The 24,515-nt window shown below is 42.2% G+C and overlaps 1 protein-coding gene across 1 annotated transcript in view; it reads left to right on the forward strand.

The window, feature by feature from the left end:
* The first annotated feature begins 837 nt into the window (after nucleotides 1–837).
* The window catches only part of cacna1fb (calcium channel, voltage-dependent, L type, alpha 1F subunit), a 204,206-nt gene continuing 180,528 nt past the window's right edge, over nucleotides 838–24,515 (forward strand). The window contains exons 1-3 of the mRNA XM_041845927.1: nucleotides 838–1,183; nucleotides 8,700–9,024; nucleotides 16,856–16,961. Of these exons, the coding sequence (XP_041701861.1) occupies nucleotides 1,162–1,183; nucleotides 8,700–9,024; nucleotides 16,856–16,961 (453 nt within the window). The 5' untranslated portion in view covers nucleotides 838–1,161. The remainder of the gene's footprint in view (nucleotides 1,184–8,699; nucleotides 9,025–16,855; nucleotides 16,962–24,515) is intronic.

The raw sequence follows: 24,515 nt of genomic DNA on the forward strand, positions 1-24,515 counted from the left end.
AGAGAGAGAGAGAGAGAGAGAGAGAGAGAGAGAGAGAGAGAGAGAGAGAGAGAGAGAGAGAGAGAGAGGGAGGGAGGGAGGGAGGAGGGAGAGAGAGAGAGAGAGAGAGAGAGAGAGAGAGAGAGAGAGAGAGAGAGAGAGAGAGAGAGAGAGAGAGAGAGAGAGAGAGAGAGAGAGAGAGAGAGAGAGAGAGAGAGAGAGAGACAAAGAGAGAGAGAGAGAGAGAGACAAAGAGAGAGACAAAGAGAGAGAGAGAGAGAGAGAGAGAGAGAGAGACAAAGAGAGAGAGAGAGAGAGAGAGAGAGAGAGAGAGAGAGAGAGAGAGAGAGAACTACTCTCTCCATCAGATTACACCTGCTGACTGAGTCCTGATGTGGCATCATCATAGAGGAGAAATAACATCATGTTAGATGTGGAGTCAATCAATGGTTGAATATTGATTATGAGAAGATTCTATCCATTGAAGTGTATAAAATCTCAAAGAGAATATTGTAGTCATATCATCAAAGTCCTAAAAAAGCCTTAATGTTTCAGTGATTAATTTGTATGCTACTTATGCTACTCATATTATTAATAAAGTGTTAATAAGGAAGGCAATAACAGCAATTTGTTACAATAACATTAGGCTACAAAATCGGCTGACTTCATCAAAGGGCAGAATTTTCTGTCGTCGAGTAATTTAACCTTCTGCCGCCGAGCGCATCCCTGCCTTTAATAAGTTTCTAGGCTGCCTTCCCCTTTAAACGACTAAATGTTTTCTTTAATCCTGAATTGATGGCTTAAATGCGGAGACAGACAGTGAATAGAGAAAGCCCAGTGAGATTAATGTGAAAGGATTGGAAATATATTTCTTATTTTTAGAAGAATCAACACTAGTCTTTTAAAATCACTACAAGTCGACGGATTCTCCTTTTGTGTACTCCCGCTTTATTCAAATGGTTACTAATTGATCTAACGTTACTATGAAAATAATTATGGAGTGAAGCTGGAACTCCATTGAAAATGTAAAGAAGTTCGCGTGTATTTATTTTTAATATATGAACATGTAAACTTGGAGATATTTCTATTGGGATATAAACGTGGAATAAACAGTGAAAAAGTGAACTCCTGTCTGAGGATAATGCATTTCTCTGCGATCAGCTGAAGGCAACAATACACGACATGTATGAGGACAATCGCAAAAGTAAGAATATTGTCATCAATAATTCACTGTATACATCTTATTTTCATTTTAATACAGTACATTTTGTGTATGTTTTTCATTTTGTTTCATTTATTTCCTACCCAATGTTTGCTTCGTTCGCACCACCTATTTTTAGAATAACGGATCTCTACAGAAGCGCAACTTTATGGGACATTATTTATTCGTCGATTCAGTGACGGTCAGAAGTCAGAATTTGCTATAACTATTGCTTCTAAATTCAGAATACAACTCTCGATAAAAGAGAGTAGAGAACGGTGCATCGTTTGAGAAAAACGACAGACCTACATTTCGTTGCACGTCACCTTTTGGCAGATGTGGACAGCTGTTTCTCTCACATACATTTGTGGCCTGCATTTCTCCCGTTGACGTTGACAGACAACCTAACCAACTCACATCTCTATGCCGTGTAACTAAAAGTAAAACATCAAGGCTATAGTTTTTGAAACCCTACAGGTTGTGACAAAAGGACAGTAGCCTAAAGCGGTTGGTGATTTACTCAAAAAAAAAAGTGAGACATTTGACCGTTTTTTTTGGTCAATTACCTTTATAGATGAGTGACTATTCTTGTACATTTTGCCACACAGACAAAATAGTCTGATTCAGTGTCTTATTTCGATGGTTCACTTCAATGCCTGTACCTGTTCCCTTTCTGAATTTGCATGGCACAAATCTAGTGTGACAACACGATAAATAGTACAGGAAATAATGGTGAGTACTTAATCAACCCTTGAGGGGATAATTGAAAACTGTAAGTCGCGCAGGATAAGAGCGTCTGCTAAATGACTTAAATGTAAATAATGAATGTGCGTATTGTTGTGTGATGCAGTGAAAATGGACACATCGTTACCTGGTTGTAAAAGCCATGTTTCCTCTTTCAGTCATACTTTCTCTGCATTTCATTCACTAAACACGACCCTGGTGTTTATTCAATAACCAATGACCAACCATCTCCAATAATGTATTGCTACCTCTATACATTAATTCTGAACAGGTTTAAAATACTGTATATATACCGTAGTAGCAGTTTTCTTAATTGTGTTGCTGGGGACCCTATGGGGGTGCACATTTTAGCTTCTCCTCTAGAACTACACAGCTGATTCCACTTATCAAAGGTTTTGATAGTGTGTAGTGCTAGGGGGGAAAACTCAAATTAGCACCCCTTTGGGTCCCCAGGACCAGGTTTGACAAACACTGCACTAAAGTATACAAATACACTGCAGCAGCACATCTTGTGGAGGCTCTCATGCAGAACTTAACTGAGCTCCAGGCTTCATAATGGCCATCTTTGTCTCTCTGTTGGTTTACATCATTATTTGTTTTATATAATTTTTTACCAACACTGTTTCAGGACACAGAAAATATCTCTCCATTCAAAGGAGCAGGGCCAATTATTTGAAGGACTTTTAAGGACATCCTTCATGACCAGCTGTGGCTAGCATCACTTTGTTTAACAGTTGTTCTGAAAAAACAAAAACACACATTTAACATGATCATTATGACCTCTTAAGATGTGGGTTATGTCTTCAACAGGGTTAGGTTTATGTCTTCAACAGGGTTAGGGTTATGTCATCAACAGGGTTAGGGTTATGTCTTCAACAGGGTTAGGGTTATGTCTTCAACAGGGTTAGGGTTATGTCATCAACAGGGTTAGGGTTATGTCTTCAACAGGGTTAGGGTTAGGTTTATGTCTTCAACAGGGTTAGGGTTATGTCTTCAACAGGGTTAGGGTTATGTCATCAACAGGGTTAGGGTTATGTCTTCAACAGGGTTAGGGTTATGTCTTCAACAGGGTTAGGGTTATGTCATCAACAGGGTTAGGGTTATGTCTTCAACAGGGTTAGGGTTATGTCTTCAACAGGGTTAGGGTTATGTCATCAACAGGGTTAGGGGTTATGTCTTCAACAGGGTTAGGGTTAGGTTTATGTCTTCAACAGGGTTAGGGTTATGTCTTCAACAGGGTTAGGGTTATGTCATCAACAGGGTTAGGGTTATGTCTTCAACAGGGTTAGGGTTATGTCTTCAACAGGGTTAGGGTTATGTCATCAACAGGGTTAGGGTTATGTCTTCAACAGGGTTAGGGTTATGTCTTCAACAGGGTTAGGGTTATGTCATCAACAGGGTTAGGGTTATGTCTTCAACAGGGTTAGGGTTAGGTTTATGTCTTCAACAGGGTTAGGGTTATGTCTTCAACAGGGTTAGGGTTATGTCATCAACAGGGTTAGGGTTATGTCTTCAACAGGGTTAGGGTTATGTCTTCAACAGGGTTAGGGTTATGTCATCAACAGGGTTAGGGTTATGTCTTCAACAGGGTTAGGGTTATGTCATCAACAGGGTTAGGGTTATATCTTCAACAGGGTTAGGGTTATATCTTCAACAGGGTTAGGGTTATATCTTCAACAGGGTTAGGGTTATGTCTTCAACAGGTTTAGGGTTATATCTTCAACAGGGTTAGGGTTATGTCTTCAACAGGGTTAGGGTTATGTCTTTAACAGGGTTAGGGTTAGGGTTATATCTTCAACAGGGTTAGGGTTAGGGTTATGTCATCAACAGGGTTAGGGTTATATTTTCAACAGGGTTAGGGCTATGTCTTCAACAGGGTTAGGGTTATGTCTTCAACAGGGTTAGGGTTAGGGTTATGTCTTCAACAGGGTTAGGGTTATGTCTTCAACAGGGTTAGGGTTAGCTGTCACACAGGAACAATGTCCTTAGCTACAGCTCTATTTGTATTTGTATTTGTATTTATTATGGATCCCCATTAGTTCCTGCCAAGGCAGCAGCTACTCTTCCTGGGGTTTATTATGGATCCCCATTAGTTCCTGCCAAGGCAGCAGCTACTCTTCCTGGGGTTTATTATGGATCCCCATTAGTTCCTGCCAAGGCAGCATCTACTCTTCCTGGGGTTTATTATGGATCCCCATTAGTTCCTGCCAAGGCAGCAGCTACTCTTCCTGGGGTATATTAAGGATCCCCATTAGTTCCTGCCAAGGCAGCAGCTACTCTTCCTGGGGTCCAGCAACATTAAGGCAGTTAACAATAATATAGTCACTGGCTCAGAGCTAGCTAACCCTATTTCTATGGCTCTGAGCTAGCTAACCCTATTGCTATGGCTCAGAGCTAGCTAACCCTATTGCTATGGCTCAGAGCTAGCTAACCCTATTGCTATGGCTCAGAGCTAGCTAACCCTATTGCTATGGCTCAGAGCTAGCTAACCCTATTGCTATGGCTCAGAGCTAGCTAACCCTATTGCTATGGCTCAGAGCTAGCTAACCCTATTGCTATGGCTCAGAGCTAGCTAACTCTATTGCTATGGCTCAGAGCTAGCTAACACTATTTCTATGGTTAGGGTTAGGGTTAGGGTTATGTCTTCAACAGGGTTAGGGTTATATCTTCAACAGGGTTAGGGTTATGTCTTCAACAGGGTTAGGGTTATGTCTTCAACAGGGTTAGGGTTACATATTCAACATGGTTAGGGTTAGGGTTATGTCTTCAACAGGGTTAGGGTTATGTCTTCAACAGGGTTAGGGTTAGGGTTAGGGTCAGGGTTAGGGTTATGTCTTCAACAGGATTAGGGTTATGTCTTCAACAGGGTTAGGGTTATGTCTTAAAAGGGCACTGGTGTTCAGAAGTAGTGCACTATGCAGGAAATAGGGTTAGCTAGCTCTGAGCCATATAAATAGGGTTAGCTAGCTCGGAGCCATAGAAATAGGGTTAGCTAGCTCTGAACCATAGAAATAGGGTTAGCTAGCTCTGAGCCATAGCAATAGGGTTAGCTAGCTCTGAGCCATAGAAATAGGGTTAGCTAGCTCGGAGCCATAGAAATAGGGTTAGCTAGCTCTGAACCATAGAAATAGGGTTAGCTAGCTCTGAGCCATAGCAATAGGGTTAGCTAGCTCTGAGCCATAGAAATAGGGTTAGCTAGCTCTGAGCCATAGCAATAGGGTTAGCTAGCTCTGAGCCATAGCAATAGGGTTAGCTAGCTCTGAGCCATAGCAATAGGGTTAGCTAGCTCTGAGCCATAGCAATAGGGTTAGCTAGCTCTGAGCCATAGCAATAGGGTTAGCTAGCTCTGAGCCATAGCAATAGGGTTAGCTAGCTCAGAGCCATAGAAATAGGGTTAGCTAGCTCTGAACCAGTGACTATATTATTGTTAACTGCCTTAATGTTGTTGGACCCCAGGAAGAGTAGCTGCTGCCTTGGCAGGAACTAATGGGGATCCTTAATATACCCCAGGAAGAGTAGCTGCTGCCTTGGCAGGAACTAATGGGGATCCTTAATAAACCCCAGGAAGAGTAGCTGCTGCCTTGGCAGGAACTAATGGGGATCCATAATAAACCCCAGGAAGAGTAGCTGCTGCCTTGGCAGGAACTAATGGGGATCCATAATAAACCCCAGGAAGAGTAGCTGCTGCCTTGGCAGGAACTAATGGGGATCCATAATAAATACAAATACAAATAGAGCTGTAGCTAAGGACATTGTTCCTGTGTGACAGCTATTACATACTTTTTAGCACCAGTATCATCAACTCTGACATCCTTCCTATGAACACAGTTAATAGCTTACCAGACGAGCAGCACATTTCCATTGAAACGTTCTCACCTATTAGTCCTGATGCACTAAACCTAATACCTTTTGAACTTCTTACAGGAGTTTCTCCTACTGCTTTTGGCTCAATGTAATGCTCCTCGACAGGTTTTACTGAGCACAGTGTTATCAGTGTCTGATAGGATTCCCTCAGTCTCACTGCAGCCCAGGAACCACCATGATAAAAATATGATTAATATAAGCTATTAGTGCAGGTTCCTCTCTCTCTCTCCCTCCCTCACGCACTCTGACTCTCTTCCTCCCTCACGCACTCTGACTCTCTCACACTCACTCTGACTCTCTCCCTCCCTCACTCACTCTGACTCTCGCTCTCTCTCACTCACTCTGACTCTCTCTCTCCCTCACAAACTCTGACTCTCTCTCTCCCTCCCTCACAAACTCTGACTCTCTCGCTCCACCACTCACTCTGACTCTCTCCCTCCCTCCCTCACTCACTCTGACTCTCTCTCTCCACCACTCACTCTGACTCTCTTCCTCCCTCACGCACTCTGACTCTCTCCCTCCCTCACTCACTCTGACTCTCGCTCTCTCTCACTCACTCTGACTCTCTCTCTCCCTCACAAACTCTGACTCTCTCTCTCCCTCCCTCACAAACTCTGACTCTCTTTCCCTCACGCACTCTGACTCTCTCTCTCCACCACTCACTCTGACTCTCTCTCTCCATCACTCACTCTGACTCTCTCCCTCTTTCTTTCTCCCTCTCTCTCCCTATCCACCCCCTCTCTCCATCTGCTCAGTGCTGTCAGTTAGCTGTGTGTGTCAGTTAGCTGTGTGTGTCAGTTAGCAGTGTATGTCAGTTAGCTGTGTGTGTCAGTTAGCAGTGTGTGTCTGTTAACACTGTGTGTCAGTTAGTAATGTGTCAAATAGCAGTGTGTCAGTTAACAGTGTGTGTCAGTTAACAGTGTGTGTCAGTTAGCAGTGTGTCAGTTAGCAGTGTGTCAGTTAGCAGTGTGTGTCAGTTAACAGTGGGTATCAGTTAGCTGTGTGTGTCAGTTAGCAGTTTGTGTCAGTTAACAGTGTGTCAGTTAGCTGTGTGTGTCAGTTAGCAGTGTGTCAGTTGACAGAGTGTGTCAGTTAGCTGTGTGTGTCAGTTAGCAGTTTGTGTCAGTTAACAGTGTGTGTCAGTTAGCTGTGTGTGTCAGTTAGCAGTGTGTCAGTTAGCAGTGTGTCAGTTAGCAGTGTGTCAGTTAGCTGTGTGTCAGTTAGCAGTGTGTCAGTTAGCAGTGTGTCAGTTAGCTGTGTGTCAGTTAGCAGTGTGTCAGTTAGCAGTCTGTCAGTTAGCTGTGTGTCAGTTAGCAGTGTGTCAGTTAGCAGTGTGTCAGTTAGCTGTGTGTCAGTTAGCAGTGTGTCAGTTAGCAGTGTGTCAGTTAGCAGTGTGTCAGTTAGCTGTGTGTCAGTTAGCAGTGTGTCAGTTAGCAGTGTGTTAGTTAGCAGTGTGTCAGTTAGCTGTGTGTCAGTTAGCAGTGTGTCAGTTAGCAGTGTGTCAGTTAGCAGTGTGTCAGTTAGCTGTGTGTCAGTTAGCAGTGTGTCAGTTATCAGTGTGTCAGTTAGCAGTGTGTCAGTTAGCTGTGTGTCAGTTAGCAGTGTGTCAGTTAGCAGTGTGTCAGTTAGCAGTGTGTCAGTTAGCAGAGTGTGTTGGGAGCACTGAGTCCACAGGCACTATTATATAAACCATGGGCCACAATTACTCTCCTCGCTGTTCCTCTCTGTTCCTCTCTGTTTCTCTCTGTTCCTCTCTGTTTCTCTCTGTTCTTCTCTTCTCTCTGTTCCTCTCTGTTCCTCTCTGCTCCTCTCTGTTCCTCTCTGTTCCTCTCTGCTCCTCTCTGTTCCTCTCTGTTCCTCTCTGCTCCTCTCTGTTTTCTTCTCTCTGTTCCTCTCTGTTCCTCTCTGTTCCTCTCTGTTCTTCTCTGTTCCTCTCTGCTCCTCTCTGCTCCTCTCTGCTCCTCTCTGCTCCTCGCTGCTCCTCTCTGCTCTGTTCTGCACCGGCTCCAGAGAAATAGGTCACAGCTGTTCTCTACAATATGGCTGTTTTCACCTACTAACTACTCTGTATTACCATTCTAACCCTGCTTATAGCCTTGCTTACTGTGGAGTCTCATGCATTGAATGACACACCATCCTTCAGAGCATACAAATATATTTATCTGTCCTGAGTTCTTCAAGTTCTCAAGGTTCAACATGTTGCTATAAGATGAGTATGTGGTCCGTCAGGTTAGGTCCTGAGGAAAACAGAAGATGGTCTTGATTTCAATGTAACATCTACTAAAGCTCTTTAAAAAATGACTGGACTAACACAAACTCATTACAATAATATTTTTTATCTAGTTCTTCAATTGTCCAATGTCCACTGACTGAACATGATCAAGACACATCTAAACAAAAGGTGTTTTTAGAAGTTGTGATAGCGTTATGTTTAGGGTTGAGGTTGAGGTTAGGGATAGGGATAGGGATAGGGATAGGGATAGGGTTATGTTTAGGGTTGAGGTTAAGGTTAGGGATAGGGTTATGTTTAGGGTTGAGGTTGAGGTTAGGGATAGGGATAGGGATAGGGTTATGTTTAGGGTTGAGGTTAAGGTTAGGGATAGGGTTATGTTTAGGGTTGAGGTTGGGGTTAGGGATAGGGATAGGGATAGGGATAGGGTTATGTTTAGGGTTGAGGTTGGGGTTAAGGTTAGGGATAGGGTTAGGTTTAGGGTTGAGGTTGGGGTTAACTGGATTAGCAGTTTCAGTGGATTTAGAAACACAAACACAGAACAGAGAGGGACATGGTACTATTGATTTAATAACTCTTTACATTGGAGTGTCTCCACTGGGAGTAACCTAACCCATGGAGGGGTGTCCTCAAGTTCTCCTGATGTTAGTCTAACTCTCTCCGCTTCCTCCTCTTCCTCAGACAATGGCCGGAACGGGTACACCAACACAGATGAAGGAGAGGAGGGTGGAGGAGAGGGAGAAGAGGAGGGCGAGGAGGGAGAAGAGAAGAAAGGAGACACGGAGTGGACGGAGGATGGCGCGGATGACGGCGGAGGAGCGAAGATGACGAGGACAGACACGCTCTACTCCACGACCAGCTCCACGGGGACCCAGAGGAAGAAGAGCCATCATAATAAGAAAGTGATACAGGGGTCTGACAAGATCCAGAGAGCCCCCAGGGCGCTCTACTGCCTGAAACTCAACAACCCCATACGCCGGGCCGCGCTCTCCATCGTAGAGTGGAAGTATCCTTTACCTACTACGATCGGGTTGACAGTACCACTTGGAATAGCTGATTGGGTTGGCGGTACCACTTGGAATAGCTGATTGGGTTTGCAGTACCACTTGGAATAGCAGGTTTCGCTTAATCCTCATTCCGTCATGCCCTATCGTGTTGCAAAATGAGTGCGTGTGAAATCAGAATCAAAATTAGAAAACGTTATTGTCCTGCAACAAAATGGTAGCAATGAAATTCTCTTGGTGTTGCACGCTGTATAGAGGTAGTGTGTGTGTGTGTGTGTGTGTGTGTGTGTGTTTGTGTGTGTGTGTGTGTGCCCACAAGGAACAAACTGGTTGAATCAGCGTTGTTTCAGTGTAATTTGCCAATGTATTGCGACATGGAATCTATGTTTAAAATACATTGGATTTGCAAAAAGTAATCAAAGTAAACTGTTGTTTTGAGGGTGAAATTTCAACCACAAGATTACATCATCATGGTTAACCAATTTTCTACATAGACAAACCTTGTATAAATTACAGTATATTGAATTTGTACATTTAAAACAACATCAGATCTTCAACATTATATCCACTATAAAAACAAAACAATATGCTGGACAGCACCTCCTACTGGAGAGTTGATGTATCTACAGATCCCCTTTGGTCTCCCATCCAGGGTCCTAACCAAGCCCAGCTTAGCTTTGATATTTGTCACTGACTACTACCAACGTGCTATCATGAGAATGATTATTGAGAGATCTCTTGATAACTAAATGGATTCACTGTTGCTATTGAATTCATTCCAAAGTGTAGGTTCAACAGAGCAAAGGAAATGTAACCATAATCTATAAGTCATATATCATCAATGATACTACTTAGGCCTATAAAGCATTTGCAAAGTCATCAACAGCTATTGTTTCAATTTAACCCAGAGTTAAACTAAAAATAAACAATACATATAGGCCTAGGGTTTAAAGCTTTGGTTGATTTCAAATTGAATCCACAAGTTAATCATTCATATGTTGGATTCACATCTCTATCTCAACCAAAAATCAAAGTTAAAGAACAGGACTGAATCAAATCAAACTTTATTTCAAGTGCATTTAAAGTTTGATTAGATTAGATTTAGTTGTATTCTTAAACGTAGATTTTTGGTTGAGATGGAGACGTGAATCCAACATATAAATAATACATGTGTAGACAAACTAGATGTTGAATTGTATTTGGTTGTCAACACAACCAAATATCAACATTTGAAGGAGATGTACAGTTGAAGTCGGAAGTTTACATACACTTAGGTTGGAGTCATTAAAACTCGTTTTTCATTTCTTGTTAGCAAACTATAGTTTTGGCAAGTCGGTTAGGACATTTACTTTGTGCATGACACAAGTAATTTTTCCAACAATTATTTACAGACAGATTATTTCACTTATAATTCACTGTATCACAATTCCAGTGGGTCAGAAGTTTACATACACTAAGTTGACTGTGCCTTTAAACAGCTTGGAAAATTCCAGAAAATTATGGCTTTAGAAGCTTCTAATAGGCTAATTGACATCATTTGAGTCAATTGGAGGTGTACCTGTGGATGTATTTCAAGGCCTACCTTCAAACTCAGTGCCTCTTTGCTTGACATCATGGGAAATCAAAAGAAATCATCCAAGACCTTTCCAAACACCTGAAGGTACCACGTTCATCTGTACAAACAATAGTACGCAAGTATAAACACCATGGGACCACGCAGCCGTCATACCGCTCAGGGAGGAGACGCGTTCTGTCTCCTAGAGATGAACGTACTTTGGTGCGAAAAGTGCAAATCAATCCCAGAACAACAGCAAAGGACCTTGTGAAGATGCTGGAGGAAACAGGTACAAAAGTATCTATATCCACAGTAAAACGAGTCCTATAACGACATAACCTGAAAGGCTGCTCAGTAAGAAAGAAGCCACTGTTCCAAAACCGCCATAAAAAAGCCAGACTACGGTTTGCAACTGCACATGGGGACAAAGATCGTACTTTTTTGAGAAATGTTCTCTGGTCTGATGAAACGAAAATAGAACTGTTTAGCCATAATGACCATCGTTATGTTTGGAGGAAAAAGGGGATGCTTGCAAGCCGAAGAACACCATCCCAACCGTGAAGCACAGGGGTGGCAGCATCATGCTGTGGGGGTGCTTTGCTGCAGGAGGGACTGGTGCACTTCACAAAATAGATGGCATCATGAGGAAGGAAAATGATGTGGATATATTGAAGCAACATCTCAAGACATCAGTCAGGAAGTTAAAGCTTGGTCACAAATGGGTCTTCCAAATGGACAATGACCCCAAGCATACTTCCAAAGTTGTGGCAAAATGGCTTAAGGACAACAAAGTCAAGGTATTGGAGTGGCCATTAAAAAGCCCTGACCTCAATGCTATAGAAAATCTGTGGGCAGAACTGAAAAAGCGTGTGCGAGCAAGGAGGCCTACAAACCTGACTCAGTTACACCAGCTCTGTCAGGAGGAATGGGCCAAAATTCACCCAACTTATTGTGGGAAGCTTGTGGAAGGCTACCCGAAATGTTTGACCCAAGTTAAACAATTTAAAGGCAATGCTACCAAACACTAATTGAGTGTATGTAAACTTCTGACCCACTGGGAATGTGATTAAATAAATAAAAGCTGAAATAAATAATTCTCTCTACTACTATTCTGACATTTCAAATGTTTCAAATAAAGTGGTGATCCTAACTGACCTAAGAAAGGGCATTTTTACTAGGATTAAATGTCAGGAATTGTGAAAAACTGAGTTTAAATGTATTTGGCTAAGGTGTATGTAAACTTCTGACTTCAACTGTATCTTCTGCTTGGATAGTTCCATCTGTGCCACTGACTTTGTCTGGATTTAATTCCAGTTGAATAATACAAATGAATAATTGATTTGTTGGATTTACATTTACATTACATTTACATTTTAGTCATTTAGCAGACGCTCTTATCCAGAGCGACTTACAGTTAGTTAGTGCATACAATATTTATTTTTTCATATCCCTGTGGGAATCGAACCCTTCCATCTCAACCAAAAATTGAAGTTAAAGAATAGGACTAAATCAAATCAAACTTTAAATGCACTTTAAATAAAGTTTGATTTGATTTAGCTAAACCAAAAATCGGACCTTTTTTTCCCATTGGAATTTGGTTGTGCTTTTAGATGGTTGAAAGCATAGTGATTACACATTAGGTATTCAACAATCCTCTGGCTGTCTTTTTGAGTGGGTGAATAAAGGTTGAAATATCCTTCATCAACGTCTCAACCAAATATGACCCACATTTCCACATTGAAATTACGTGGTGTGCCCAGTGGGAGAACATTGACACTCACTAGAGCTAACTTACATAATAGACACACAATACACAGAAAAGTAGACCAAGTTACCCAACGTGGTCTCAGGGCACTCCATTTAGTATGATATATTACATTTCGCATGGCATGTATTCATTTGTGGATGTCCATAATCCATTTCGTATGATAGGTTACGAATTCCAGTTTGTTGTTAGCTAGGGGTGGCTAGGTGGCTAACAGTAACATTAGCTAGCTGGCTAACGTTAGCTTGCCTAGAATTTAGGGGTTAAGGTTAGGGTTAGGATTAGGATTAGGTTAAATGGTTAAGGTTAGGGTTAGGGTTAGGGGAAGGGTTAGCTAAAAGGGTTAATGTTAGTGTTTGGGGAAAGGTTTGCTAACATGCTAAGTAGTTAAAAAGTAGTAGGTAGTTGCAAAATTGCTAATTAGCTAAAATGGTCCGTAATGACATTAGAACACGCAGCCCTTGGTGTTGCTAGACGTTTGCGTTATATACACCCACCCATCCACCCCGACCAACTACCCTCTTTTCGTTTATGCCTTAAGTAACCTTCTGTCTTATGTAACCGTACCAAACGTAACATATCATACTTTCATTTACTATGATACTAGTCTGAGTTACCAGGCATGTGGCATGCAGATGACCCAGATTCAAACCAATTATTATTCTAAAGGTGAGTTCAAGTTCAGTCAGACTAAATAGAGAAGACAACTACCTGAGGGGCCGGTTGGTTAGGTAGAGATAGAGGGAGACAGAGGGAGAGAGAGAGAGAGACAGACAGACAGAGAGAGAGGGAGACAGAGAGAGAGAGAGAGAGAGAGAGAGAGAGACAGAGAGAGAGACAGACAGACAGAGAGAGAGAGAGAGAGACAGAGAGAGAGAGAGACAGAGGGAGACAGAGAGAGAGAGAGAGAGAGAGAGACAGAGAGATGAGAGAGAGAGAGACAGACAGACAGAGAGAGAGACAGAGAGAGAGACAGAGGGAGACAGAGAGAGAGAGACAGAGAGAGAGACAGAGAGATGAGAGAGAGACAGACAGACAGACAGACAGAGAGAGAGACAGAGAGAGAGACAGAGGGAGACAGAGAGAGAGAGACAGAGAGAGAGACAGAGAGAGAGAGAGAGACAGACTCAGCTCAGACAGACAGACATACAGAGAGACAGACAGGGAGGTCTTTTCTCAGGTGGATTTGCTCAGACAGAGACAGAGACAGACTCAGCTCAGACAGAGACAGACAGAGAGACAGTGAGACAGAGACAGACTCAGTTCAGACAGGGAGGTCTTTTCTCAGGTGGATTTACTCAGACAGAGACAGAGACAGACTCAGCTCAGACAGGGACAGACAGAGAGACAGAGAGACAGAGACAGACTCAGCTCAGACAGGGACAGACAGAGAGACAGAGAGACAGAGACAGACTCAGCTCAGACAGGGACAGACAGAGAGACAGAGAGACAGAGACAGACTCAGCTCAGACAGGGACAGACAGAGAGACAGAGAGACAGAGACAGACTCAGCTCAGACAGGGACAGACAGAGAGACAGAGAGACAGAGACAGACTCAGCTCAGACAGGGACAGACAGAGAGACAGAGAGACAGAGACAGACTCAGCTCAGACAGGGAGGTCTTTTCTCAGATTTGCTCCTGCTTCCTTTCTCCTCATCCTCTCCTTTTGAAAAAGGTCAAAGTTAATCGAGGAGAGGCACCGAGGAGAGGGAACGTGTACAAAAATGCGCTTTTATGAAATGAGACTCCTTCTCCACTTGCGCGTCATCAGGCAAATTAAGTTTACAGAGGTTGATCCCTAAATAAATAAATAAATATGTAAAGTGAGAAAAACTAATGGAGTTAGTTTGTGCAAGACATCTTAAAGATAAAATTATGAGTAGCATATTGTTTTTAAACGTGTGCAAGCTTTTCTCCTCTGATAAAACAACAGCTGATTCAAAAGGGGTGTGGCAGATATCAAAACTCTTCCGCGAAGGACTCCGGTAGCATACACACGACTATCCTAGATGAAAGGTGGCTATCGAGGAGGGGAGGACACTCTTTAACGAATCGACATCTAAAACTAATTGACATCTCATATCGACCACTCAAACACTTATCGGTTTCCGAGTCATGGAGAAGAGAGGACGGAGGAGAGAGGGGTGGAGGAAAGAGTTTCGCCCAACTGAGAAAAGGCCTGTGTGAGAGAGGAGAGTGATGATGATGAGGACTTTATCAGAGTTTGAGAAACACTGATCTAGAGGACTATGTGTAAAGAATCTACACACAGTGGAAATCTTATTATAATCCGTCAGCATGATTTATTTTCTAACTTTCCTTCAACAACGTGGAATGTGATGAAGGGGTTTATTTAACTAGACTTAAGTACACCGAGCAATACAGAAATAGTAACCTCTTTATAATGCACTTTGTTGAAGTGAAACTTTCAAATTACATCACGCTGCCGGATTATAATGAGGGTTTCTGGGTGTTTCCATTGTTTGTCAGGGAGCTAACACAAGTCTTCAGGTATCAAGCAAGGTTACTCACACCATCATGATTCACTGAACCCCCTCCATTTCTCCAGCAACCCTGTAGTGGTAGTAGTAGTAGTAGTAGTAGTAGTAGTAGTAGTATAAGTATTGTTGTTGTTGTTGTTGTTGTTGTTGTAGTAGTATAAGGATTGTTGTTGTTGTTGTTGTAGTATACGTATTGTTGTGGATGTTATTGATGTTGTTGTTGTTGTACTAGTAGTAGTAGTATTGTTGTTGTTGTAGTAGTAGTATTGTTGTTGTAGTAGTAGTAGTAGTAGTAGGAGTAGTAGTAGTAGTATAAGTATTGGTGTTGTTGTTGTTGTAGTAGTAGTAGTATTGCTGTTGTTGTTGTTGTAGTATTTGTATTTACTAAGGATCCCCATTGGTTAATGCCAAGGCAGCAGCTACTCTTCCTGGGGTCCAGCAACATTAAGGCAGTTATATACAATTTAAAATATTACATGATATTACATTTCATAACACTTTTCACAACACAAGTGTGTTCCCTCAGGCCACTACTCTACTATCAGCAGTAGTAGTATAAGTATTGTTGTTTTTGTTGTTGTAGTAGTAATAGTAATAGTAATAGTATAAGTATTGTTGTTGTTGTAGTAGTACTACTAGTATTACTAGTAGTAGTAGTAGTAGTAGTATAAGTATTATTGTTGTTGTTGTAGTAGCAGAAGTAGTAGTATACAGTAAGTATTGTTGTTGTTGTCGTTGTTGTTATTGTTGTTGTTGTAGTAGTAGTAGTAGTAGTATTGCTGTTGTTGTTGTTGTTGTATACGTATTGTTATGGTTGTTGTTGTTGCCAATTGGAAGCTGGGGATGATTAGGTGGCCATGATGGTATTTACACTGGACACAGGGGTTAACGTTAATAACCAAATATTACCCAATTATCCACGTTGAAATGACGTAGTGTGCCCAGTGGGATGGGTAATATGTGGTTAAAACCAGAGGAGGCTGGTGGGAAGAGCTATAGGAGGACGGGCTCATTGTAATGGTTTGACTCCATTCTATTTATCCCATTCCAGCCATTACAATGAGCCTGTCCTCCTATAGCTCCTCCCACCAGCCTCCTCTGGTTGAGCTGTTGATCAATGAGATTACAACCTATATTCACCCACTCAAAAAGACAGCCAAAAGTTTGTTGAATTCCCAATGTGATATCACTATGCTTTCAACCATTTAAAAGCACAACCAAATTCCAACGGAAAAACAATGTCAGATTTTTTGTTAAGTTGTCACCCAAATCTTGACCTTGGGACCATAAGGTTTTATCTGCGACAAAGCATCGTTCTGAGATATTGAGCATCAACATTTTCACATCCCAGATCTCAGAACTATTTCGTAGTGAATTCTTCTTTCATAACCCATTAGGTCCTCACCTTAAAAATAACTAAAGTCCTGAGATACTGTATTTGTAAATAAAAACATTTTAGGGGGGTGCAATTGCAAATAGAACCATATGGCTCTGAAATGTCAATACGTTTTCCGCCGTGAGGTTCTATCTGAATTAGACATGTTCAGTTTTTAAGAAAACTGTAGCTATTTGAATACATAAATGGTAGAATAACACTATTTTACCAAGACAGTGTCAGAACACAACATAGAGTCAGAACACATCATCACATCATTAGTTTAGCTCTCCAGTAGCAGGTAATGCTCAGCCTATAGTTTTTTTTATTTCTGACGGTGAATAAAATTATATAACGTTCAATGTCTGACGCTGTTTGAAAGGTACAAATTCAACATATTTATACATAATCCTGTGGTTGAAAAAAAGAGTTTACGTTGATGACTTTTTTCAAATCCAATGTATTTTCCACATAGCAATACGTTGATAAAATTACGTTGAAACAACATTGTTTCAACCAGTTTGTGCCCAGTGGGATGAGATCTTTAGTGACCACAGAGAGTCAGGACATCCGTTTTTATTTTAAATACGGATTGTTGTTGTTGTTGTTGTTGTTTCCATGACCACTCTCCTCCAGACCCTTTGACATCTTCATCCTGATAGCCATCTTTGCTAACTGTATAGCGCTGGGGGTGTCCAAGCCTTTCCCTGAGGAAGACTCCAACTCTACCAACCACGACCTGGTGAGTAACAACATTAGACTGTTCTATCTATCTCAGCTGGTTTACAGGGGAAACACTTTTCACCCTTTTTGTTAATGTTTTTTTTTGTGTGTTTTTTTTTGTTGACTAAACGAAAGGTGAGGAACGTTCAAATGGCGATGAGCAGCTTGTTAAACATTATTTAATTTTTTTTGCAGTACAAAAAAACAGTGTTTGTTGTTTGGAGTGACTCCTTTGTTGTTCTATGGCAGTTTTCACCATGAAGGATTCCAGCTTTAACGGTAGTCCCACATGGTTCTGTCTTCAGAAGGGTCAATGCCCATTTTTAAACTGTGGGGACATGTGCCACCTCAATATCATACATGTTTTGATGGAGGAGACGTTGAAGTGGCTGCCAGACGGTTACAGTATTGACGTCTTGTTCCAAACCTGGGATTTTACAGATAATATTTACATCTTCACTGCCTATAATGGTTAGACGGATAAGATCTGAAATTATTTGCACAATGATGTTTCGATGATGAACCGCTGATACAGTGAATGTGGCTGTCTCAGTGTTGTGTGGTGGTGATGGTTGATGAAGACTGTCTCAGTGTTGTATGGTGTAGTGGTGATGGTGATGGTTGATGAAGACTGTCTCAGTGTTGTATGGTGTAGTGGTGATGGTGATGGTTGATGAAGACTGTCTCAGTATTGTATGGTGTAGTGGTGATGGTGATGGTTGATGAAGACTGTCTCAGTATTGTATGGTGTAGTGGTGATGGTGATGGTTGATGAAGACTGTCTCAGTATTGTATGGTGTAGTGGTGATGGTTGATGAAGACTTTCTCAGTATTGTATGGTGCGGTGGTGATGGTGATGGTTGATGAAGACTGTCTCAGTATTGTATGGTGTAGTGGTGATGGTTGATAAAGACTGTAGCTAACATCTGTCACCTAGCATGACAGACAGGAGAATTGTGCCTTGGTTAATGAGTAAACTTCCTGCTGTACCTCCTCCTGGACACCGGTCCACCTATCATGGCCTCAATGACTTGAATAGGGACTCCCATTCTAGTCATTCTATTTCTATGGATAAAGGAGCAGTAGCATCTGTCATCTGCTTGCCATGGACAAATATGTAGATGTCAGAGACACAACTAGCATGGCAGACAAGGAACATGCTCAAATGGGAAAGTGACATGGCTATAAATGTCAAACCTAGCTTGGACCATAGCTATCATGGCAGACAGGGGGAATGACAGAGACCTAACTAGCATAACAGACAGGGGGAATGACAGAGACCTAGCTAGCATGACAGGCAGGGGAATGACAGAGACCTAGCTAGCATAACAGACAGGGGAATGACAGAGACCTAGCTAGCATGACAGGCAGGGGAATGACAGAGACCTAGCTAGCATGACAGGCAGGGGAATGACAGAGACCTAGCTAGCATAACAGGCAGGGGAATGACAGAGACCTAGCTAGCATGACAGGCAGGGGAATGACAGAGACCTAGCTAGCATAACAGGCAGGGGAATGACAGAGACCTAGCTAGCATGACAGGCAGGGGAATGACAGAGACCTAGCTAGCAGAACAGACAGGGGAATGACGGAGACCTAGCTAGCATAACAGACAGGTGAATGACAGAGACCTAGCTAGCATAACAGACAGGGGAATGACAGAGACCTAGCTAGCATAACAGACAGGGGAATGACAGAGACCTAGCTAGCATAACAGACAGGGGGAATGACAGAGACCTAACTAGCATAACAGACAGGGGGAATGACAGAGACCTAGCTAGCATAACAGACAGGGGGAATGACAGAGACCTAGCTAGCATGACAGACAGGGGGAATGACAGAGACCTAGCTAGCATGACAGACAGGGGGAATGACAGAGACCTAGCTAGCATGACAGGGGAATGACAGAGACCTAGCTAGCATGACAGGGGAATGACAGAGACCTAGCTAGCATGACAGACAGGGGAATGACAGAGACCTAGCTAGCATGACAGACAGGGGAATGACAGAGACCTAGCTAGCAGAACAGACAGGGGAATATGCTCAAATGGGAGCACGACACTGATATAATTAGATGTTCTTTAGACCAACCTTTTCTGAATAAAGATCACTTTCTGAGTCAAAATGCAAGCTGAGATCTACCACTCAGATAAAATTTAAAAAAAAACATGACTTAAAAAAACGTAAGCTTATGCAACATTAACCAATTAAAAACAGTTCTGTAGCAATGAGGTTTGTACAGTAGGCTATAGACCCAATACATTATGACTGCATATTGGCTACGCTTGAATTGCCCTGCCAATGATGTTCTTCTCAGACAATTTTGAAAATATATTTCAAAAAATTATATGATCACACTGGTAATATATAATTTGTTGTATTACTTGTGAGTGAGCATATTTTTTTTTGTATTTTTATTTTTTACTGGACTGATGGTCTGCATCTGATGGTTAGTCTGAGGGGAGGGAGGGGAGGGAGGGAGCAGCGTTGAGGCTGCCTCTCACCCGACTCACCGTCCCTCCGCTCTCCCTCCCTCCCCTCACCCTCCCTCTGCTCTCCCTCCCTCCCTCCGCTGAGAAAAGGGGGACACAGTCTTCTTTGCTGTATTCGTTGAGTCTCACTCTAATCATAGTTTTAAAAGTTTTGAAATCTCACAGTATCAACTTTGCTGTGCGTTCGAGGTTTCTTTTTTACAGTCCTATGGCTCGAGGAGACTGTGCAGACACGGTGATCTGAGCTATCTGATTGGCCAGCAGTAGGCCTATAGGTGCACTTGATTTGCTCTCTGGGCCTGCCGGGTAGGCAGAGTTCTACCTTCAGACACATGAAATGGTTCAAAAATGGGGAATGCTTTTGCCTTCTCGGTGCTAGGGTGTCACGGATTCTGCCGATCTATGTTCTCTGTTTCTATGTTTCACCTGTTGTCTGATTGTCACACACCTGTTGCCCATTATTGTAATCCCGCCTTCCCTATTTAACCCAGTGGCTCCCAATGTGTTTTGTGCGTGGTTGTTTTTTCGTTTTCGTGTGTCGTTGGTGAGCGGGTTAGTTCCTTCCTGTGTGGAGGTATTTCTGTGTTGTTTTCCTTTACTCATTTTCAGTAAAGTACAGTTTCTTCGAGTTCTGTGTCCTGCGCCTGACTTCGATCCACCGCATTACACTGACACTCGTTACATAGGGCTGCTGAAACAAGTGCACCTACCGCCAACCGGAGCGGAATTGTTTGGCGATCCACTAGGAATGCGATGGCGATTGACCGGTTGGTGATCATTAGCCTGGTCTGGTGTTGCAGTAGTCTGATAGAACTAAAGGTAGGGGTTTGTAAAAAATCCCCCAAATTCCCAGGTTTTCCAGAATTGGAACATAGTATGTTATGTTTTTTGCTTGATGAATGACAATTAGGTTAAACTACTTTTAATAATAAGATACTTCAGCTAGCAATATCACTGTGTATAGCCATACTCTCAACAACCCTGCATGGGTAATGTAGTCTTAATGTTATTAACACATAACAACACAGAATAATCCCGGAATCAGGAGGGATTAAGCAGGAAATCCGGAATCCTCCAACCAGGATTTCTGGAAAAACATGGAATTTTTTGGGAAAGTTACCAGAATTTTGGGTAACGATTTACTTTGACTACATATCCATAATGCATTCATTACACATCTATAAGCATTTCATGAGTGTGTTATAACAGGTTCCAGACGCATTATTAAAGGTTAATATCCATAGCATATCTATAGCGCATTCATGTCATGCTATGCAAGAGCTCATATCTAGGTATCTCAATAGATGCATCATTACAACGACGGCTTAGTGTCATCATTACGGCTGTTCTCAAAAGTGTTAAGAGTGGTTGTGCCAAACCACGTTTAGAAAATGATGCTGATTTATAACCTGTACCAGCCCCATTTCCCTCACCTGCCGGTACAGGCCCGTGACCTACCTTCTTATTCTGCACACCGGATATACAGCTTGTACCAGCCCTATTTCCCCCACCGGCCGGTCAATGGTGCATGAAGATCTCCACAGGGTTGAATCCTCAGGGTACATTTTACAGATCAAATGGTGTAGTTGAGGGTCATATCATAACTCTTTGGTAACTCATTAACAGCCCTCCTCCGCGTCACAGTAAAACTGGTCGTACTGGTCTATAACGCAAAGATGAAGGGTCTATGTATGAATTATATGCAGTCAAAGTAAAGTCAAATTCTATTTATAGCTAAGCACTTCATGGTAATTAGCTGTGCAGTTTGCAACTCTGATCTACAAGACCAACATTAAAGGTCGATATTAATTCTATGTACTGTCATTTCTACACTGAGTGTACAATACATTAAAGAACACCTGCTGTTTCCATGACATAGACTGACCAGGTGAATCCAGGTGAAAGCTATGAGCCCTTATTGATGTCATTTGTTAAATCCACTTAAATCAGTGTAGATGAAGGGGAAGGAGACAGGTTAAAGAAGGATTTAAGTGCCTTTGAATCGGGGTGTGGTAGTAGGTGCCAGGCGCACCGGTTTGTGTCAAGAACTGCAACGCTGCTGGGTTTTTCACGCTCAACAGTTTCCCGTGTGTATCAAGAATGGTCCACCACCCAAAGGACATCCAGCCAACTTGACACAACTGTGGGAAACATTGGAGTCAATATGGGGGGGTTCCTAATGTCTGATAAACTCAGTGTATTTTCCCATTCATAAAGCATTTATAAACATGCCTCACTTATCAAAAAGAGTACTGACACAACACAGAATGTTAACACATTAGTCGTCATAAAACTCTTGAAACATTTAGTTAACAGTGTTATTCCACTATTTCACTATTAACATTGTATTTACATTGCCACATTACAAACTTTTTAAAACACGTCAAATGAACAGAGAGAGACCGGTTGCTTGTTGTATTTTGAGTGCAGAGGAGAGATGAGATGATGTCACTTCCTGGTGACAGCTTCCTTCTGGCTTCTTATTATAGAGGCCTGTAATTTTCATCATAGGTACTTGTAGTATTCAGACACTTTACTCAGTACTTTGTTGAAACACCTTTGGCACCGATTACAGCCTCAAGTCTTCTTGGGTATGACGCTACAAGCTTGACACACTTGTATTTGGAGAGTTTCTCCCATTCTTCTCTGCAGATCCTCTCAAGCTCTGTTAGGTTGGATGGGGAGCGTTGCTGCACAGCTATTTTCAGGTCTCTCCAGAGATGTTTTATCTGGTTCAAGTCCGGGCTCTGGCAGGGATCCTTAAGGACATTCAGTGACTTGTCCCGAAGCCACTCCTGCGTTGTCTTGGCTGTGTGCTTAGGGTCGTTGTCCTGTTGGAAGGTGAACCTTCACCCCAGTCTGAGTTCCTGGGTGTTCTGGAGCAGGTTTTCATCAAGGATCTCTGTACTTTGCTCCATTCATCTTTCCCTCGATCCTGACTAGTCTCCCTGCCGCTGAAAAACATCCCCACAGCATGAAACTGCCACCACCATGCTTCACCTTAGGGATGGTGCCAGGTTTCCTTCAGACATGACGCTTGGCATTCAGGCCAAAGAGTTCAATCTTGGTTTCATCAGACCAGATAATCTTGTTTCTCATGGTCTGAGAGTCTTTAGGTGCCTTTTGGCAAACTCCAAGCGGGCTGTCATGTGCCTTTTACTGAGGAGTGGCTTCCGTTTGGCCATTCTACCATAAAGGCCTGATCGGTGGAGTGCTGCAGAGATGCTTGTCCTTCTGGAAGGTTCTCCCATCTCCACAGAGGAACTCTGGAGCTCTGTCAAAGTGACCATCGGGTTCTTGGTCACCAAGGCCCTTCTCCCCCGATTGCTCAATTTGGCCGGGCGGCCAGCTCTAGGAAGAGTCTTGGTGGTTCCAAACTTCTTCCATTTAAGAATGATGAAGGCCACTGTGTTCTTGGGGACCTTCAATGCTGCAGAAATGTTTTGGTACCCTTCCCCCAGATCTGTGCCTCGACACAATCCTATCTCGGAGCTCTACAGACAATTCCTTTGACCTCATGGCTTGGTTTTTGCTCTGACATGCACTGTCAACTGTGGGACCTTATATAGACAGGTGTTTGCCTTTCCAAATCATGTCCAATCAATTGAATTTACCACAGGTGGACTCCAATGAAGATGTAGAAATGTAGAAACATTTTTGACATTTGACATTTTAGTCATTTAGCAGAGGCTCTTATCCAGAGCGACTTACAGTTAGTGAGTGCATACATTTTTCATACTGGCCCCCCGTGGGAATCGAACCCACAACCCATGCTCTACCAACTGAGCTACAGTTGAGCTACATCTCAAGGATGATCAATGGAAACAGGATGCACATGAGCTCAATTTCGAGTCTCATAGCAAAGGGTCTGAATACTTATGTAAATAAGGTATTTCTGTTTTTTATTTGTAATAAATTAGCAAAACTTTCTAAAAAACCTGTTTTCACGTTGTCATTATAGGGTATTGTGTGTAGCTTGATGTGAAAAATATTTTATTTAATCCATTTTAGAATAAGGCTGTAACATAACAACGTGTGAATAAAGTCAAGGGGGTCTGAAAACTTTCTGAATGCACTCAGTACTTTGGAGTCATTAAATAGAGAAGAAAAAGGTTACCTAAATCTTTCATTAGTATTCTTTTCACGAAGTGAGAGGTCACCAGGAAGTGACATTTCACTGAACTTGCACCTCTCACATTCTCTTTCTGTGTAGCCAAAATGGAAAGAACGTCATGATGTTTCTGTTTCTTAATTTGTCCTGTTGGTAAAGGTTTGTAATGTGCAAAAGTACAATGTAAGTCTTAAAATAGTAAGATAGTTAATATTGTTAATGAAATGAGATTTATGACGATTTTGTAACGTGTATTGATAGAGTTGGAAAATGTGTTGACATTGCCAGGGGCTTAGCCAGCTGCTAGCTAGCTAGGCTACATTAGTGAATAAGGGGGAAACGCTAGCTAGCTTTACCACCCTGTGTTAGTATGCTTTACTCACTAAAATAGTTATTGCGATGAGTCTGAAATGGGGAATTGAATTCGAATGCTTTGAATATGAATCTTTGTTAAATCTAATCAAGAAAAGGTCTAACTGAAAAATGCCAATAGCAGGATTCTTCGGCGATGTCCTCAGCAATTGTTTTCTGTCCTAGAAATAAAATGTTAATATTTCCTTTAACGTTCTGTGTTCTTTTTGATAAGTGAGGCATGTTTATAAATGGGCAGATAGAAATGACAGTATATTGAATTCATAGACCTTTAGTGTTTGTGTTATAGATCAGATGGCAAACTGGACAGTTAATTACCATGATGGATGGATGGAGGGAGGGAGGGATGGATGGAAGGATGGAGGGAATGCATGGATTTTTTACATTTTAGTCATTTAGCAGACGCTCTTATCCAGAGCGACTTACAGTTAGCGACATACATTATTTTATTTTTCATACTGGCCCCCCGTGGGAATTGAACCCACGACCCCGGCGTTGCAAACGCCATGCTCTACCAACTGAGCTACATCCCTGCCGGCCATTCCCTCCCCTACCCTGGACGACGCAGGGCCAATTATGCGCCGCCCCATGGGTCTCC

The sequence above is a fragment of the Coregonus clupeaformis genome, chromosome 24 (genome assembly GCF_020615455.1).
Source record: "Coregonus clupeaformis isolate EN_2021a chromosome 24, ASM2061545v1, whole genome shotgun sequence".
In the NCBI taxonomy this organism is placed as follows: Eukaryota; Metazoa; Chordata; class Actinopteri; order Salmoniformes; family Salmonidae; genus Coregonus; species Coregonus clupeaformis.